The sequence below is a fragment of the Mandrillus leucophaeus genome, unplaced genomic scaffold, assembly GCF_000951045.1.
Source record: "Mandrillus leucophaeus isolate KB7577 unplaced genomic scaffold, Mleu.le_1.0 Scaffold126, whole genome shotgun sequence".
NCBI classification, from domain to species: domain Eukaryota; kingdom Metazoa; phylum Chordata; class Mammalia; order Primates; family Cercopithecidae; genus Mandrillus; species Mandrillus leucophaeus.
Genome location: NW_012100987.1, coordinates 3747276 through 3766021, shown reverse-complemented (window position 1 = coordinate 3766021; position 18746 = coordinate 3747276). Strand labels below are relative to the sequence as shown.

Below are 18746 nucleotides of genomic sequence, written 5' to 3'. Positions count from 1 at the left end.
AAAATTATATAATAAATTTTAAGTACAGATTATATAGTTTCTATGTTTTATCATAATTTAGTGAAACCAGAGATAAAAGGTGAGGAGGAATAAACTTACGTGGCAATTAGAAACATATCTTTTGGATCAAACGGGAAAGAAAAACTGAAAGCAATTAAAATGAGAACATTTTTGGATCAAAATTCTTAGACACATTTAAAGGAAAGGAAATCTTTAAAAAGATTTAAAGGAAAGGAAATCTTTAGATTTGCCAAAGGAAAATCTATAGCCTTGAAATGCCTTTATTATTTAAAAACAGATAAAAAATAAAGACATGTAGTACTCATCTTGAGAAAGCTGGAAAAAGATAAGTAGAAGTAAGGTGTTTGGAATTAATTGACGTGAAGTAAGGGAAAATACATACAATTCTGTGGCAATAAGCTTGAAAACAGAAAGGAAAGTGATTGTGCCAACAAAATATAGTTTACTAAAATTGACAGAAGTGAGAACTTGAATTAGAACAGTTACCATAGAGGTATTACAAAAATGAGTAAAAGTGTACAACTGATAAAATTACCAGCAGGTTCACAGATAGATTACCCCAAATGGGTTCACAGTTGATTTAAAAAGAGACAGCTAGTTCCACTTACTTATACTCTACCAACTATTGAAAAAGAAATTTCCGAGAAAGAGACTACAAAAGCAAAATAAAACATTAAGGCCAATTTTACTGACTACTACAGATGTAAAAATTTGAAATAAAATGTTAACAAATGAACTTTACCGTTGTATCAAAAGAATAATACTTATGATTAAACAGAATATATTCCAGCACAGAAAGCATAATCCATTGCATCAGCAAATTAAGGGGGAATAGCTTCATGAACATATGGACATATCAGATGCAACAGCAATTAGTGTTGAACACTTAAGATTTTATCGCTTTCTTCATATGAGTTTGTTACCTTATGAATGAAATATTTCCCCCCACATTCATCTCTAGCAAGAAAATAAATTGATTCATATGAAGAAAACTAAAATCTTGAAACATGGAAGCATCATACCTTAAGTAAGACAAGCTCATTAAAATAGCAATTTTTATGATTAACATATTAATCAAATGTAGTTAAGTTATAGTCTCATTTTTTTCCTGATAATTTGTAGGGGTTGTTGGAGGGAAGAAGTGTGGTATAGGACTTTATCCTTTCTATCAACTTGGTTAATACTTTTTAATTTTTATTGATCTGTATTTCCAGACAAGCTCTCAGTCTGTCATTCAGGCGGGAGTGCAGTGGCATGATTACACCTCACTGCAGCCTTGAACTACTGGGCTTAAGCCATTCTGCCACATCAGCCGCTTGAGTAGCTGGGACTACAGGCATGCACCATCACACTGTTACTACTGTTAAGGCTTATCTCAGTTACTCAAAAGGCATGGGAAACCATACTTTTCTTGCATTGATAAATTTGGGGGTTAATAAGTGATGCTTTTAAGATAGTTTAGCAACTTGGTCTCTTTAACATTAAGACTTAAATTTGTTTGGTTCAAACATATTTGGGTCAATGCCTGTTGAGAAGCCAGTATTTCAAATTTGTTATGGTAGTTTGCTGAATAAAATGTTGGCTATAAAAGTTGCCTCCCAGTACATCAGTGTAGCATTTTGCAGTGGTGGAGTCTGCTAGACCCATGAGCTAGGGGGTGATGTCTTAATACTCGTAATAGAGTGTGTAATACAATAATGACCACATAAAAATAAATGAGCCAGTGAATCAGTGTACACACTCTGCAGAAGCATCAGGTAAATCCAGAAAAGTTGACTTGCTAGAGCAATAAGTAGGAGAGACAGAATCTGAACCCATGTTTGTTATTCCAATCTAGGGTCCACCACATGTGATGAAAGTTACCTTTCTTCATTCTTGAGTTTTGTTGGGCGTGGTGGCTCATGCCTATAATCCCACTTTGGGAGGCTGTAATCGCAGCACTTTCAGGGCTGAGGCGGGCGGATTCCTTGAGTCCAGGAGTTCAAGACTACTCTGGACAACATGGCAAAACCCTTTCTCTACTAAAAATACAAAAAACTAACCGAGCATGGTGGCATGCCTGTAGTCCCAGCTACTTGGGAGGCTGAGGTGGGAGGATCATCTGAGCTTGGGAGGTTAAGGCTGCAGTAAGCCGAGATTGTGCCAGTGCCCTCCAGCCTGGGCAACAGAGTGAGACCCTGTGTCAAAAAAAAAAAAAAAAAAAAATTACGGAATTATTTTTTTCTTTAAAAAAAAAAAAAGCCTCGGCCAGGCGCAGTGGCTCACGCTTGTAATCCTAACACTTTGGGAGGCCGAGGCGGGTGGATCACGAGGTCAGGAGACCGAGGAGACCATCCTGGCTAACATGGTGAAACCCTGTCTCTACTAAAATAGAAAACATTAGCCGGGCGTGGTGTCAGGCACCTGTAGTAATCGGGAGGCTGAAGCAGGAGAATGGCATGAACCTGGGAGGCGGAGCTTGCCCTGAACCGAGATCAGGCCACCGCACTCCAGCCTGAGCGACAGAGCAAGACTCTGTCTCAAAAAAAAAAGGCCTTAAATATTTATTTGAATTCACATTTATTCAAATGGATATAGTTGAAATTTTAGCATGTAATAGAAATTGTTAAGATTTTCATTTTAACGCATAGTAGACTTTACCACTTCAGATTTTGTCTGTCGTTAGAAGTCAAAATTCTTTTTGAAAAATTTCTTGAAGATCTTAACTATGACAAGAGTTGTCTCTGGCAGCAACACAGACTTCATTGTGACTTCAAGGGACAGCCTATAGCAGTCAAAGCTTAATTAGGTTTCTTGTTCTTTTGAGTATTTAATTGCTTGAATTAGATTATTGATAATGTGAAACTTGACGGAATTCTGACAAGTGAATTCTTAGTTTTCCAGAATAGCTAACCAACTGTTTCTTACCATTCACTGAACTGTTGTCCAATGTAAACTGCTTCAGATTTGAACCTTAAGGTAAATGTCACTATATCCTATTTCCAATTTCTGTAGTTGTCCTCCACACAGGCAGGAGTTCTTCATTTATTAAAGATTTATTTTGAGACATAGGTTACTGCTTTCTTCTCAGTTTACATCATGGGAGAGACGAAAGACTTCAATGAAGTTTAGAAATTCATTACATCCATAGTAATTGCCTTTTATTGAGAACAGACATTGAGACTTGACTGTTACTGGCCCATTTACTATGATGTAGAAATTTTCTGTTAGAAAGGGCTGATGACTGGAAATTTTATGTGTCCAGTTCTTCATGTTTGAAAAGTTTACTTTTTTTGCTTCTTTTGTTGTAGTCTATTTAATGTCCTCTTTTGTTCCTCTTCTTCCGCAGACGTTAATTGCAAACCTTCTATGTAATAGGCAGAGTATTAGTTACTAGGATTATAGAAAACTTCCTTAAAGTTTTCCTTATGATGTGGGAGACAAGTAATGGCTGCCCACAGCACATGTGATACATTTTTCTGACAGGTAAGAATCAGGTGTTGTGAAAAAAATAGGATAAACTCTAGGTTAGAGCTGGAGCTTAGTCTTCCCACAAACGTTGATGCTAAGCTCAAGCCACGGAAGGATGCAGAGGAGGATACAAAATAGTCTTTTCTACTCTCTATAGCTTTAACCACAGTTCTACGTAGTCATGGGGTTTATTTTGAGGGAAGATGCTAGTTTTCCTGTTTCCAATGCTATGTCTTACTCTATTTTAATTGCTCACAATAAGTGCAGGAGATTTTTAAATTCAAAATACAAAAGTAATAATTTTATTTAAGGGGAAATTTTCCAGTTGAAAAATTGTAAATAAAGTGCTGGTCGAATATATGCATTTCTATACTGCGCTTATACTTGCTTCTGTTTATACTTGCACATGGTATTTATATTTAAAGAAGATTTATAAATATATACATATATGATATATATGCTATATATATAATATGAATAATACTACACTCTGTATATTCTCCTATGGAACTGCTCTCTGAATATCCTGAATATTTCAGGATCAGATTATCTTTATCGTTTTAGATCTTTGCAGTTGCACTCACAGAAAACACTGCTTCTTTGGGAACTCGTCATCTGGATACCCCACCTTACAGTATTTCTTATTTGCAGACCACTGGGACATTCCTCTTTGTTTAATGAAAGCCTTGCTCTAGATTTAGTCTTCCTTTCCACTTCAGCTGCTACCTAGGTTACTTATGTGATTAATTCATCTGTAGCCTTGGCCTTGAATTTTATTGATCTCATCTCTAGTGATTGCCTTTTCTCCACTTTAACACTCAGTCTTATAGCCCACATTTGGTTCCTTGTCACCCAGAACTGAGTTACTTCTGAAGTTATCAATTCACTTTGATCCACTAAACATCCTATTTCCTATATTTTTATGTTTTCCCATTGTCTGCTTTCAATTTGTCTTTAACAGAATTTCCAATCCATATTATTTATTTCTTTATCAATCCTTTCCTAAATTTATTTTCTTCCCTCACCACGTTATCAGTCTTAAACTTTTTTTTTTTTTTTTTTTTTGCCAGTATCCTCTAATTCCTCTCCCAGCTTTCTTTTTATCAAACCAGACTGAAAAACTCTCAACTCTTTATTTTTCTAGCTGAGCACTACTGGCAAAAATCACACAAGCAGTAACAAGCACTGTCAGTTTATTGTTATCAGCCTCAAATGGACCCATACAATTGGTCATAATTCTATTATTTCTAGTTTTCTCATTTTTCGCAGAGGTTACTAAGGCAACCAGCCACTCTTCTTACATCTCCAGTTTTCCAGATTTCTTGTCACATTCAGCAGATGACTTGGCATTTCATTTCACAGAGAAAGTGGAAATCCTCAGATGAGAACTCCCACAGTGTCCTTCCACCAAATCTACTCACATCTGCACTCATTCTGGTTTGTTTGTTCTTACTGTTTATAATGGAAAGAGTCTTGCCCTCAAGGGGTGGGAAAAGCGTATGCCTTTAGAAACCAGGTGGATAATATAAATTTGTGAAGCCTTAGGGTAAGAGTAGGCTGTGGCCTGTAGCAAATTGATAAGAGCTATCTAAAATATTCAAGTTGTTAATACTCTGTATCAGCTGGAAAAAAGCCTGCCTTGATGAACATGGCCTCTGATCTAAGACTAATCTCCACATCTAAGCTGTGGATCCCATATCCTGAAGCCTTTTTCAGGAGTATGCTTCATTCCCCTGAATGTGCCCCCTTTTCTCCAACAGTAATTCATCTTTTGCTATTAGTTGTTTCTTATCAATATTTGAATATTGTCAAGCTTGTTTCATCTTTGAAAACCTTCATTGACCCTGTTTTCTTCTCTAGCTACTAGATTTTCTCCACTTTTACTGTTAAACTGTAGAAAGAGTTGCCTACTGATTTGGGTTTGACAAGCTTAGGTTAGAGTCCTCACTCTACTGCTTAGGAGCTCTGAGACTTTCCAAGCCTCAGTTTTTTTCATCTGTGAAGCTGGGGATAATTTTTACATCCCATCATAAATTTAAGTATTATGTCAGACAATGTATATAAAATAGCCAAAAACAAGCACATACTGAGTATTTAGATATATTTGTTTTAGTCCCTGGCACTCCACCTTCTGCCCCTACCCCTGAATACTCTAAAGGCTTTTTGTTGGTTCTCAGTAGTATTTCTTAGTACCAATCAGTAGTGTTTCTCAATATTATTGACTGCTTCAAAGCACTGTCTTCCACTGTTTTTCCTGACACACACCCCTGGTTTACCCATTGTTTCTGCGAATACTTCTTTGGGTTTTTTGGGATATCTGTTTTTTGCCCATCCTTTAATGTTTATATTCCTTGTATTTATTTTCCTCCAAATCCTGTCATGGCGTTTGTACAGTTATTAAAGTTGAACTGTTAATTTGGCTGTGATCTCTTTGGAAGCCAAAGCAAAGAGGAAGCATTCTAACAATATTAATTTATAGTTAATCAGCATTTACTATGTTAGGCATTTTTATAAGTACTTTACATGTATTACTTGATATACGCCTCACGAGAACTCTGAGGTAGGAGACCAGAATAGAGAGGTAAACTAACATGCGCAGAGTCTTACTGCAGGAATTCAATTTTAGACAGTTGAATTCTGGAGCTTGCCTTCCTAGCCGTAACACTATACTCTCTTCCAAAACAGTGACCTGATTAATGGTGTTTAGAAGGGTAACGCGTTCTTCAGAAGAACTAGAGATTCTTGTAGGACTTAGGTCCGAAATGATGTATGTGATGATCCTTCAGGAGGTGATAGCGTATCCTCAGCTGTAATCCCATAATAAGTACCATGGTAACATTCCATTCTCATGGAAAACTTCAGTGTAGAACAAGAACATAATACCATACCAAAGCAAAACACACTGAATATAGTTTTTCCATAATTTCTTCTTTTAAATAGCCCTTCGATAGAAATTTGGGGCCTGAAATATCAAAGTTATATTTAGTAGTTTAAAAAGGACAGAATTGTCTTACTCATCTTTGTATCTGTAGTGCCTCATCCAGAACCAATCACACAGAAATGATCCAGTCAGTATGTGTGGAGTGAATAGGACCTGATTTAGCTGGTCAGCTACTTAAGCAGTAATGACTTAACACAGGATGCATTTAACATGCCAGCTTCTGAAGGTGGAGTTGATTTGTTGCAAGATTTGATGAGTTCAAAGAAGGAAAATAAGTAGGAATTTAGTCCCATCTCCTTCCCCTCCCAGCTTCCCATATTTAGTCATTTCTTTATTGGCCTTTATTTCATTCTTATTATATACCTGGCAATGTTTAAAGTGGTGGAGGTCCAGCAGTGAGCAAAACAAAATCCCTACCCTTAAGATGTTTACACTTTGGTGAGATAAAGAGAAAACTAATATGATGGTAATGATACAGTGAGATCAGTGCTCTGAAGAGACAACATTTAGATTATATGCAGGTATTCAGGCAGTGGGAACAGGTTAGAAGAAGCATTAGTGAGTTCAGAGAACTTCAGATCTCCATTAGGGTTGGAAGGTGAAGTGTGAATATTAGGAATGGTGAGAAATGGGGCTTGTAGTAAGCAGCACCAGATTGTAAAGAACGTTGTGGCCAACTTTAAGGTTTTTACTTCCATTGCTCTTCCCATATCAGCAATGCCTTTCTTACATGCTGCTGGCATGGGGAGAGTAGAGGGAAGAACAGTGTAAAGATGTGTTTCGAGGGTCACACGATTCCTTTTTTGATGAATACCAAAATTGGAACTGCGTGATTAATCTCTTCAGTAATGATTTTTCATTGTAGATACTGATATCCATATGACTTTTCATCTCTAAATTGTAAACTCAAGAACAGGAAGTGTATTTTATTCACTTCTGTATCTTTAGCATCTGATAGTAGTAACTCAGTAAATGTTTTTTAAAAGCCATTTAATATTTGTAGTCATTTATGTTTTAGCCTAGTAACTAAAACATAGTTGTTGTATTTTTTTTAATTTGAAAAACAGTTTAAGTTTTAAACAACTGAGTTTACAGACCACTGTGAACTTAAGATTACTTGCCTTTGAGTAGGGAAAAATTACTAAATTTAAAAGTCGAGGAATTTTTGTTGTTGTTTAATTACAAGGACAATCACAGCTTGACAGAAGACTTCAATACAGAATTTGGTCAACTATTTTAAGTGTTTAGTTTGAAATGTGTTATTATTCTTTTGATTTATAGACATATGAGGAAGATAGAAAAAACTACTCTGAAGTTCAAATTAGATGTCAACGTTTGGCCTTAGAATTAGCAGACACAAAACAGTTAATTCAGCAAGGTGACTACCGCCAAGAGAACTATGATAAAGTCAAGAGGTAAGTAGTTAAAATGGCTGTGGTAGTAGTTCTCCATTTTAACGTGCATCAAAGTCACCTGAGTTTTTACCAACAATCGTTAATTTTACTTTTTACCTTATTCTTCTTTACACAAGTGCATGCAGTTTTAGCAGTTTGTTGGGTTTATATTGTATTTTTATATTGGTGGTTTTTGTTTTATTTAGGTGTCACTGCTGTCTTAAAATGTAAACAAAGATAGAAACCCAGTAAAATCACACGTGTGTAAATATTTTTTCAGGGTTGTTTGATGATTGTTTTTATGTAATGGAATCAATTTAAATGCTTAACAGTTTTCCCTGAAGTTTTTTTCAGCTGTTCCTTCCTGACAGAAGACACATACTCTCTCAAAAAAAAAAAAAAAAAAAAGACACTTTCTGAGAATATATTTCCTAATATTTGCTACTAGGTAGCTATAACAAGTACCTTTGTTTAACGAATATTCTTTTCTGTTGTTTGTTCGGTAATTTAATGAGCTACTACTTAGCTGTGTGTCCCTGGTACATCTCTTTTCATTCTGAACCTAAGTTTCATCTTTTATGAGATGTTGCTAATACAGATAGCTGCACTATATAAACTAAGATCAAATAAATATTTATGAAAGCCTTTAAATATATATGTACTGTGTATGTAATATAAATGGAATGACCTTACTTTAATTGTTCACTCCACCTGAAATAATTCTTAAAATGTGGTAATCACTCAGTGAATATTTGTTAAATGAATGAATGAATTATTTAAATTGCATAATTTAAATTATAAATTACATAATCACATATGTGAATTTGCAAAGATTTGTGCATGGAAGATTGGCATTTCTACTCCCATTATGATTGACACATGGTATTTCTTATATATGTGGTATTATGCCAAAATATGATAATTATTGGAGCTTTAAATCCTTGAGAGCTCTGCTCAGTGGGCTCTGGAATAAAGCTGGAGTTCAAAAGAAGCATTTAAAAATAAAGTAGAGGCATGGTGGCACATGCCTTTAGTCCCAGCTGCTTGGGAGGTTGAGGTGGGAGGACTGCTTAAGCCCAGAAGTTCATGGCTGCAGTGAGCTATCATCATGCCACTGCACTCCAGCATGGTGGCAGAGTGAAACCCCATCTCTTAAAAATATAAAATAAAAAAGAATAAAAATTAAATAGATTGTGATGCTAGGATGATACCAGTTGGTATTTTGATGTCCCCACTGCCGCTATCAATGACTGATACATACAAAAAGGGAAAACTAAAATGCGCAGTCATCAGAATAATCCACCAGGGCCATGGATGCTCAAGGAAACAAGATGAGTCATGAGTTGTTAATTACTGAATTTGGGTGATGGGAGCATGGGTGTTCATTATATCACCTCTATTTTTACATATGTTTTCATTTACTATAATAAAAGCTTAGGAAGGAAAAATGTAGCCTTGATCAAAAAGCTTGATAAACATCTTTATGGTAGAAATTTAATAGTAAAACAAGAAAGGACTCAAACTATGACACTTTTTAGTTCACTCAGTAGAAGAAATGAGTTTAAAGACAGACAGGTCATGAAATATAAGATAAACTGGGGAAGAAAAAACAATCCTTTTGTGCCCTGGGTAAATTCTCATAAATGTACAAAAGAAACAGGTGTGTGGATGTTAATTGTGTCATTATTAAAATAAATTCAAATGCTTTTCAGAAGCAGAATGGAAAATAAATTGAGATTTATCCTGCAATATAGTTTTATGTAGCAGTTAAAATCATTAAATCAGATGTGAATGTATCACTTTTTTTACTAGCAGTTCCTTATTTTCTGGTGTAACATAATGTTCCTAGTTTTGGTTTTTGTTTGTTCATTTTGTAATTTCATTGCCTCAGCTTTTTCTCTAAGAAGTCTTGATCTCTTTTAGTGGGGAATGCTATTTAGAAATTAAGATTTGGATGCTGTGGTCATGGCTACATTGGTCATTATTTCTAGGCCCTTTGAGTAGGCAGAGACAGTGGAGGGAGAATGAGGAGGAGGCTTAACACACTATGGATGAGATCATACTGATACTACTTTTTTTTTTTGAGACAGAGTCTCACTTTGTCACCCAGGCTAGAGTGCAGTGGCATGATCTTGGCTCACTGCAACCTCTGCCTCCCGGGTTCAAGTGATTCTCCTGCCTCAGCCTCCCAAGTAGCTGGGACTACAGGTGTGCACCACCATGCCCAGCTAATATATATATATTTTTTGTTTGTTTGTTTGTTTGTTTTTGTTAGTAGAGACACGATTTCACCATGTTGGCCATGGTTGGCCAGACTGGCCTTGAACTCCTGACCTCAGGTAATCTGCCCACCTTGGCCTCCTAAAGTGCTGATATTACAGGCGTGAGCCACTGCACCCAGCCCACGTTGATACTTCTAATTCCAATTCAACACTGCAACAGCCAGTTTGAAGAGGTGCCAACTGGCTAAATATGGCAAACTTGAATATCACAATAAATAGTGACAATGATGAATTATAGTCCATTGAATAGAATAAGAGTTTTTAAGTGCAGGCTAATAATAAATACAGAAAGGGGATCTTAAAATTTTTTTCAATATATCATCTTTACCACTTTTTAAGTGTACAGTTCAGTGGTAATAAATATATTTATATCCTTTTTGGGAAAGAGGATCTTTACGGTTGAATGCCAACCAATAAATGTATATGCATGTAAGAATGACCATTTTGTAGCCGCATAATAATATTGATTCAGAATCATCATTGGAATATAAAACCATCAAGTAAAAGTATGTTAGGGAATAGGATATTTACACAAAGCATCTCTTCACAATTATTAATTTTAAAGGGCAAAAGGATACCTTTATAGTTAAACCCTGGCAGATGCTACCTTAACCTAGTGATCAAAGTTACTATCACCAATAATGGGATAAACTGACATCACATACCTCAGTACATCTTCATATAATACACTGAGAATGCATTTCTCTATCTGAGAATCATTTCTGTAGTATTCCTGCCCAAGTGCCTAACCTGAATCTAATAGTAAAGAAACTTCAGACAAGTGAAAATTAAGGAACATTCTATGATACAGTTAGCCTGTGCTCTATAAAAAGTCATAAAACACCAGGAAAGCTAAGAACTCTTAAAGGTTAAAGGAGACTAAAACCACATGACATCTAGCTGCATGGTAATAGATTACAATATTATGATAATAGATCCTTGGTTACCATTATGGTGATAGATCCTTGGCTCAGGGAAAAAAATATTTCACAAAGGGCATTTTGGGAGATAGTTGACAAAATTTGAAAATGGATTGTATATTAGATAATAATATTGTCTTAGGGCTAAGTCTCCTGAGTGTGATAATTATACTGTGATTATATAAGAGGCTATCTTTAACCTTAGTAAATTCACACTGATTTATTTAAGGATAAAGGGACCTAATGTCTCAGTTGAGGAAACAAGTGCACATGTATGAGTATGTGTGTGTCGGTATGTATACACATGTAGATACATGACCCTTGGCCAACACGGGGTCCACTTATATTCAGGTTTTTATCAGCGTAACACCAACCGAAAATACAATTTTCACGGGATGTGAAACCTGAATATACAGAGGACTGACTGTTTGGTGGGATCTGCAACAACTGCAGGACTTCAGCGTGTACAGATTTGCGTATTCAGGTTGTGGGGGTGGGTCTGGAACCCATTCTCTACATATACCATTAGACAGCTGCACATATTCACATATATTAATAAGAGAGAGGAATTGAAGAAATATAACAAAGTAATATTTAGTTAATATTACAAAACAAATACAACAGTATTAATGATTGGTAAGTAAAAGTATTAAAAAGAACCAGGCTGAGTACAGCGTGTCATGTCTATAATCCTAGTGCTTTCAGAAGCGCAGGCAGGAGGGTCACTTGAGCCCAGGATTTTAAGACTAGCCACGGCAAGACAGCAAGACCGTCTTTCCAAAAACAAAAACAAAAAAATTAAATTAGTCAGGCACATGGTGGCATGAACCTGTAGTCCTGGCTATCTGGCAGGCTGAGGCAGGAGGATCACTTGAGTGCAGTAGTTCCAGTCCAGCCTGGGTGACAACAGTGAGACCCCCATCTCATAAAAAAAAAAAAAGTATAAAAAATGTTTTTTTAAAAAATTGCATGTAAAAGCACAAAATGAAATTTTAATTTTTTAAATTAAAAATAATCTAAACATTCTAAAAATAAAAAAGCACGAAATACTTGTAGTAATATGTATCAGAATAGAAATACTGATAGTCATCTTTACTTATTGGGTTTGTATGTGATTGTTATTTTGTGCTTTGCTCAGCTTTTCTTCAATAAATATAATATTTTGTTAACTAGAGGGAAAAAAAGCTTTCTAAACGTTTTTGAAAAGCTGATGCAAAGGAAAACAATTCCTAACAGCCCTCTCTTTGGAAATACCAGGTGGGTCAGTGAAATAAAGTGCAAAGGCACTACTTCTGACTGCAGGGAAGTAGTTAAGAGTTAGTAAATCGATTTCTCTGCTCATTTTTAAAAATGTCTGTTGTAGGTTTTAGTCCAATTCTTGGTATAACTTTTTTGGGGAACTGGGGAACTTGTCTTAAAATGGAAATTAAAATTTAGGTAATCATAAACAGTTTGTGAATGAAATAGTCACAATAATGCCTGTCTACGTATCTACTATGCAATCGGAATGATAAGTTGTGTTTTTTTTACCTTAACTGAACTGAAAGCCTAGAGCCGTGTATACATTCTTTAAAAGTTTTGACCTCAAGATAAGATTAAAGATGACTAATGAAAAAATACCAAATGTATGTTAGTAAGTTTTATTATTATGTAGTTTACATATTTATTCCTTAAAGGTAATAAATTGATTTTTATGTATTTGAATAAGGTCTGAAACAGAGTCCCTTCTAAATCTGAAAAGTAGATACTTTATAGTTCATGGAATTACACTCAAGCCCCATTGCTAGTGTCTCTATTCAGCATCCTCATGCATAGTCAACCCTTTTAAAGTGTTCACTGTAAAAGGGGATGTAAAATTTACATGTCTGTTGGAATTTTTTAATAGTGAACGTGATGCACTTGAGCAGGAAGTAATTGAGCTTAGGAGAAAACATGAAATACTTGAAGCCTCTCACATAATTCAAACAAAAGAACGAAGTGAATTATCAAAAGAGGTAAGCTTATGAATAGTCACTTATATTGAATTGTATAGTATTAGTGAAAAAAATAGCCCGGAGTAGATTTGAGGCAGAGACATTTTTTTTGTTATGTAGTTCCTCCCAAAAAGAGACTTTTTTTTTTATTTTTTAACTTTTACTTTTTTTTTTTTTTTTGAGACAGGAGTCTTACCCTGTTGGCCAGGCTGTAGTACAGTGGTGTGATCTTAAGAGGCTCACTGCAACCCCTGCCTCCCAGGTTCAAACGATTCTCCTGCCTCAGCCTCCTGAGTAGCTGGGATTGCAGGCATGTGCCACGATGCCCTGCTAATTTTTGCATTTTTAGTAGAGACAGGGTTTCATCATGTTGGGCAGGCTGGTCTCGAACTCCTGACCTCAAATGATCTACCTGTCTTGGCCTCCCGAAGTGCTGAGATTACAGGCATGAGCAACTATGCCCAGCCCCAAAAAGAGACTTTTAGTAGCTATTTTTATATTTTTAAAAAGTTGCATGCCAAGAATTAGCCCTTTTTAAAAGGAAAATTTTCATGGAATGAAAACATGAAGGAAAGAAATTAATACAGTCAACATTGAAAAGTAAGATGGTATCACTCTGGATACTTTTTGTTTCTACATGTATGTAGGTAGCCACGTTACAGCAGACTGTTACTCTACTACAAAAGGATAAAGAATATCTCAATCGCCAAAATATGGAGCTTAGTGTTCGCTGTGCTCATGAAGAGGATCGCCTTGAAAGACTTCAAACTCAACTTGAAGAAACCAAAAAGGCTAGAGAAGAGATGTATGAAAAATACATAGCATCCAGGCAAGATTTACATTATTTCCCACATAAATAGATATCAGTTAACACATTTTCTTTGAGGGAGCTCTTGGCTTTGGGGAAGATTAGTGATTTTTTTTTTAAGGTCTATAGGACAATATTAAGATAAGACCTAATTTTATTTTATTTTATTTTATTTTTTGATTTTGACATTTCTGCTTTCTGTTTGCATATATTTACGTGGTGTAATTTTCCCATGTGCCTTTATTTTAAAACTTTGTCATTTGGTTTTAGGCACGTTTCTTGAATATAGTAACGAGCTGATGTATCTGTTAGGATAATTTGGATTGCAAATAATGCAGAAGAATTTAAAAAATGAAGTGAGATATGTTTGCTTTTTTTCTTTTTTAATTATACTTTACGTTCTGGGGTGCATGTGCAAAATGTGCAGTTTTGTTACATAGGTATACACGTGTCATGGTGGTTTGCTGCACCCATCCACCCGTCACCTACGTTAAGTATTTCTCCTAATGTTATCCCTCCCCTAGCCCCCTACTCCCCGACAGGCCCCAGTGTGTGATGTTCCCCTCCCTGTGTCCATGTGTTCTCATTGATCGACTCCCACTTATGAGTGAGAACAAGACAGTGTTTGGTTTTCTGTTCTTGTGATAGTTTGCTGAGAATGATGTTTTCCAGCTTCGTCCATGTCCCTACAAAGGACATGAACTCATCCTTTTTTATGGCTGTATAGTATTCCATGGTGTATATGTGCCACATTTTCTTTATCCAGTCTATTATTGAAGGACATTTGCGTCAGTTCCAAGTCTTTGCTATTGTGAACATTGCTGCAATAAACGTACATGTGCATGTGTCTTTATAGTAGAATGATTTATAATCCTTTGGACATATACCCAGTAATGGGATCGCTGGGTCAAATGATAGTTCTAGTTCTAGATCCTTGAGGAATTGCCACACTGTCTTCCACAATGGTTGAACTAATTTACGCTCCCACCAACACTGTAAAAGCATTCCTGTTTCTCCACATGCTCTCCAGCATCTCTGTTTCCCGACTTTTTAATGATTGCCATTCTAACTGGCGTGAGATGGTATCTCATTGTGGTTTTGATTTGCATTTCTTTAATGATCAGTGATGATGAGCATTTGTTCATATGTCTGTTGGCTACGTAAATGTTTTCTTTTGAGAAGTGTCTATATCCTTTGCCCACTTTTTGATGGGATTGTTTTTTTCTTGTAAATTTATTTAAGTTCTTTGTAGATTCAGGATATTAGCCCTTTGTCAGATGGATAGATTGCAAGAATTTTCTCCCGTTCTGGAGTTTGCCTGTTCACTCTGATGATAGTTTCTTTCGCTGTGCAGAAGCTCTTTAGTTTAATTAGATCCCATTTATCAATTTTGGCTTTTGGGGCCGTTGCTTTTGGTGTTTTAGACATGAAGTCTTCGCCCATGCCTACATCCTGAATGGTATTGCCCAGGTTTTCTTGTAGGATTTTTATAATCCTAAGTCTTATGTTTAAGTCTTTGATTCATCTTGAGTTGATTTTTGTTTAAGGTGTGAGGAAGGGGTCAGTTTCAGTTTTCTGCATATGGCTAGCCAGTTTTCCCAACAACTTTTATTAAATAGGGAATCTTTTCCCCATTGCTTGTTTGTGTCAAATTTGTCAAAGATCAGATGGGTATAGGTGTGTGGTGTTATTTTTGAGGCCTTTGTTCTGTTCCATTGGTCTATAGATCTGTTTTGGTACCAGTACCATGCTGTTTTTGTTACTGTAGCCTTGTAGTGTAGTTTGAAGTCAGGTAACGTGATGCCTCCAGCTTTGTTCTTCTTGCCCAGAATTGTCTTGGCTATGTGGGCTCTTTTTTGGTTCCATATGAACTTTAAAGTAGTTTTTCCCAATTCTGCGGAGAAAGTCATTGGTAGCTTGATGGGGATAGCATTGAATGTATAAATTTGGGCGTTATGGCCGTTTTCACAATATTGATTGTTCCCATCCATGAGCATGGAATGTTTTTCCATTTGTTTATGTCCCCTCGTATTTCTTTGGGCAGTGGTTTGTAGTTCTCCTTGAAAAGGTCCTTCACATCCCTTGTAAGTTGTATTCCTAGGTATTTTATTCTCTTAGTAGCAATTGTGAATGGGAATTTACTCATGATTTGACTCGCGGTCTGTTATTGGTGCATAGGAATGCTTGTGATTTTTGCACATTAATTTTGTATCCTGAGACTTTGCTGAAGTTGCTTATCAGCATAAATAGATTTTAGACTGAGACGATGGGGTTTTCCAAATATACAATCGTGTCATCTGCAAACAGAGACAATTTGACTTTCGCTCTTCCTAGTTGAATACCCTTTATTTCTTTCTCTTTCCTGATTGCCCTGGCCAGAACTTCCAATACTGTGTTGAATAGGAGGGGTGAGAGAGGGCATCCTTGTCTCGTGCCAGTTTTCAAAGGGAATGCTTCCAGTTTTTGCCCATTCGATATGATATTGGCTGTAGGTTTGTCATAAATAGCTCTTATTATTTTCAGATACATTCCATCGATACCCAGTTTATTGAGAGTTTTTAGCATGAAGGGGTGGTAAATTTTGTCAAAGGCCTTTTCTGCGTCTATTGAGATAATCATGGTTTTTGTGATTGGTTCTGTTTATGTGATGGATTACGTTTATTGATTTGTGTATGTTGAACCAGCCTTGCATCCCAGGTATGAAGCCAACTTGATCGTGGTGGATAAGCTTTTTGATATGCTGCTGGATTTGGTTTGCCATTATTTTATTGAGGATTTTTGCATCGATGTTCATCAGGGATATTGGCCTGAAATTTTCTTTTTTTGTTGTGTCTCTGCCAGGTTTTGGTATCAGGATGATGCTGGCCTCATAAAATGAGTTGGGGAGGATTCCCTCTTTTTCTGTTGTTTGGAATAGTTTCAGAAGGAATGGTACCAGCTCCTCCTTGTACCTCTGGTAGAATTCGTCTGGGAATCCGTGTCATCCTGGTTTTTTTTTTTTTTTTCGGTTGGTAGGCTATTACTGCCTCAATTTCGGAACTTGTTATTAGTTTATTCAGGGATTCGACTTCTTCCTGGTTTAGACTTGGGAGGGTGTATGTGTCCAGGAATTTATCCATTTCTTTTAGATTTTCTAGTTTATTTGCATAGTGGTGTTTATAGTATTCTCTGATGGTAGTTTTTATTTCTGTGGTATCAGTGGTGATCTCCCCTTTTTCATTTTTTATTGTGTCCGTTTGGTTCTTCTCTCCTTTCTTCTTTATTAGTCTAGCTAGCGGTCTGTCTATTTTGTTGGTCTTTACAAAAAAAACAGCTCCTGGATTCATTGATTTTTTGAAGGGTTTTTCGTGTGTCTATCTCCTTCAGTTCTGCTCTGATCTTAGTTATTTCTTGTCTTCTGCTAGATTTTGAATTTGTTTGCTCTTGCTTCTCTAGTCCTTTTAATTTTGATGTTAGGGTGTCAATTTTAGATCTTTCTTGCCTTCTCTTGTGGGCATTTAGTGCTATAAATTTCCCTCTACACACTGCTTTACATGTGGCCCAGAGATTCTGGTACATTGTGTCTTCGTTCTCATTGGTTTTAAAGAACATCTTTATTTTTGCCTTCATTTTGTTGTTTACCCAGTAGTCCTTCAGGAGCAGATTGTTCAGTTTCCATGTAGTTGTACGCTTTTGAGTGAGTTTATTAATCCTGAGTTCTAGTTTGATTCCACTGTGGTCTGAGAGACAGTTTGTTATGATTTCCATTCTTTTGCATTGCTGAAGAGTGTTTTACTTCCAATTATGTGGTCAATTTTAGAGTAAGTATGATGTGGTGCTGAGAAGAATGTATATTCTGTTGATTTGGGGTGGAGAGTTCTGTAGATGTCTATTAGGTCTGCTTGGTCCAGATCTGAGTTCAAGTCCTGAATATCCTTGTTAATTTTCTGTCTCATTGATCAGTCTAATATTGATGGTGGGGTGTTAAAGTCTCCCACTATTGTTGTGTGGGAATCTAGGTCTGTTTGTAGGTCTCTAAGAACTTCCTTTATGAATCTGGGTGCTCCTGTATTGGGTGCATATATATTTAGGATAGTTAGCTCTTCTAGCTGCGTTGATCTCTTTACTATTATGTAATGCCCTTCTTTGTCTCTTGTGATCTTTGTTGGTTTAGAGCCTGTTTTATCAGAGATTAGAATGGCAATTCCTGCCTTTTTTTTTTTTTTTTTTCCTGCTTTCCATTTGCTTGGTAAATATTCCTCCATCCCTTTATTTTGAGCCTTTATGTGTCTTTGCACGTGAGATGTGTCTCCTGAATACAGCATACTCATAGGTCTTGACTCTTTATCCAATTTGCCAGTCTGTGTCTTTTAATTGGGGCATTTAGCCTGTTTACGTTTAAGGTTAATATTGTTATGTGTGAATTTGATCCTGTCATGATGCTAGCTGGTTGTATTGCCCGTTAGTTGATGCAGTTTCTTCATAGTGTTGATGGTGTTTACAATTTGGTTATGTTTCTGCAGTGGCTGGTACCAGTTGTTCCTTTCCATGTTTAGTGCTTCCTCCAGGAGCTCTTATAAGGCAGGCCTGGTGGTGACAGAATCTCTCAGGGTTTGCTTAAGGATTTTATTTCTCCTTCCCTTACAAAGCTTAGTTTGGCTGGATATGAAATTCTGGGCTGAAAATTCTTTTCTTTAAAAATGTTGAATATTGGCCCCCACTCTCTTCTGGCTTGTAAGGTTTCTGCAGAGAGATCCACTGTTAGTCTGATGGGCTTCCTTCCCTTTGTGGGTAACCCGACCTTTCTCTCTGGCTGCTCTTAACATTTTTTCCTTCATTTCAACCTTGGTGAATCTGACGATTATGTGTGTTGGGGCTGCTCTTCTCAAGGAGTATCTTTGTGTATCTTGGGGTTGCTCTTCTCAAGGAATATCTTTGTGATGTTCTCTGTATTTCCTAGATTTGAGTGTTGGCCTGT

The 18746-nt window shown here is 36.4% G+C and overlaps 1 protein-coding gene across 1 annotated transcript in view; it reads left to right on the top strand.

Annotated features, from left to right (window-relative positions):
- Window positions 1-18746, top strand: part of PIBF1 (progesterone immunomodulatory binding factor 1) — a 287209-nt gene that overhangs the window by 44539 nt on the left and 223924 nt on the right. The window contains exons 6-8 of the mRNA XM_011972020.1: window positions 7694-7827; window positions 12894-13002; window positions 13629-13810. Coding sequence (XP_011827410.1) covers window positions 7694-7827; window positions 12894-13002; window positions 13629-13810 — 425 coding nt within the window. The remainder of the gene's footprint in view (window positions 1-7693; window positions 7828-12893; window positions 13003-13628; window positions 13811-18746) is intronic.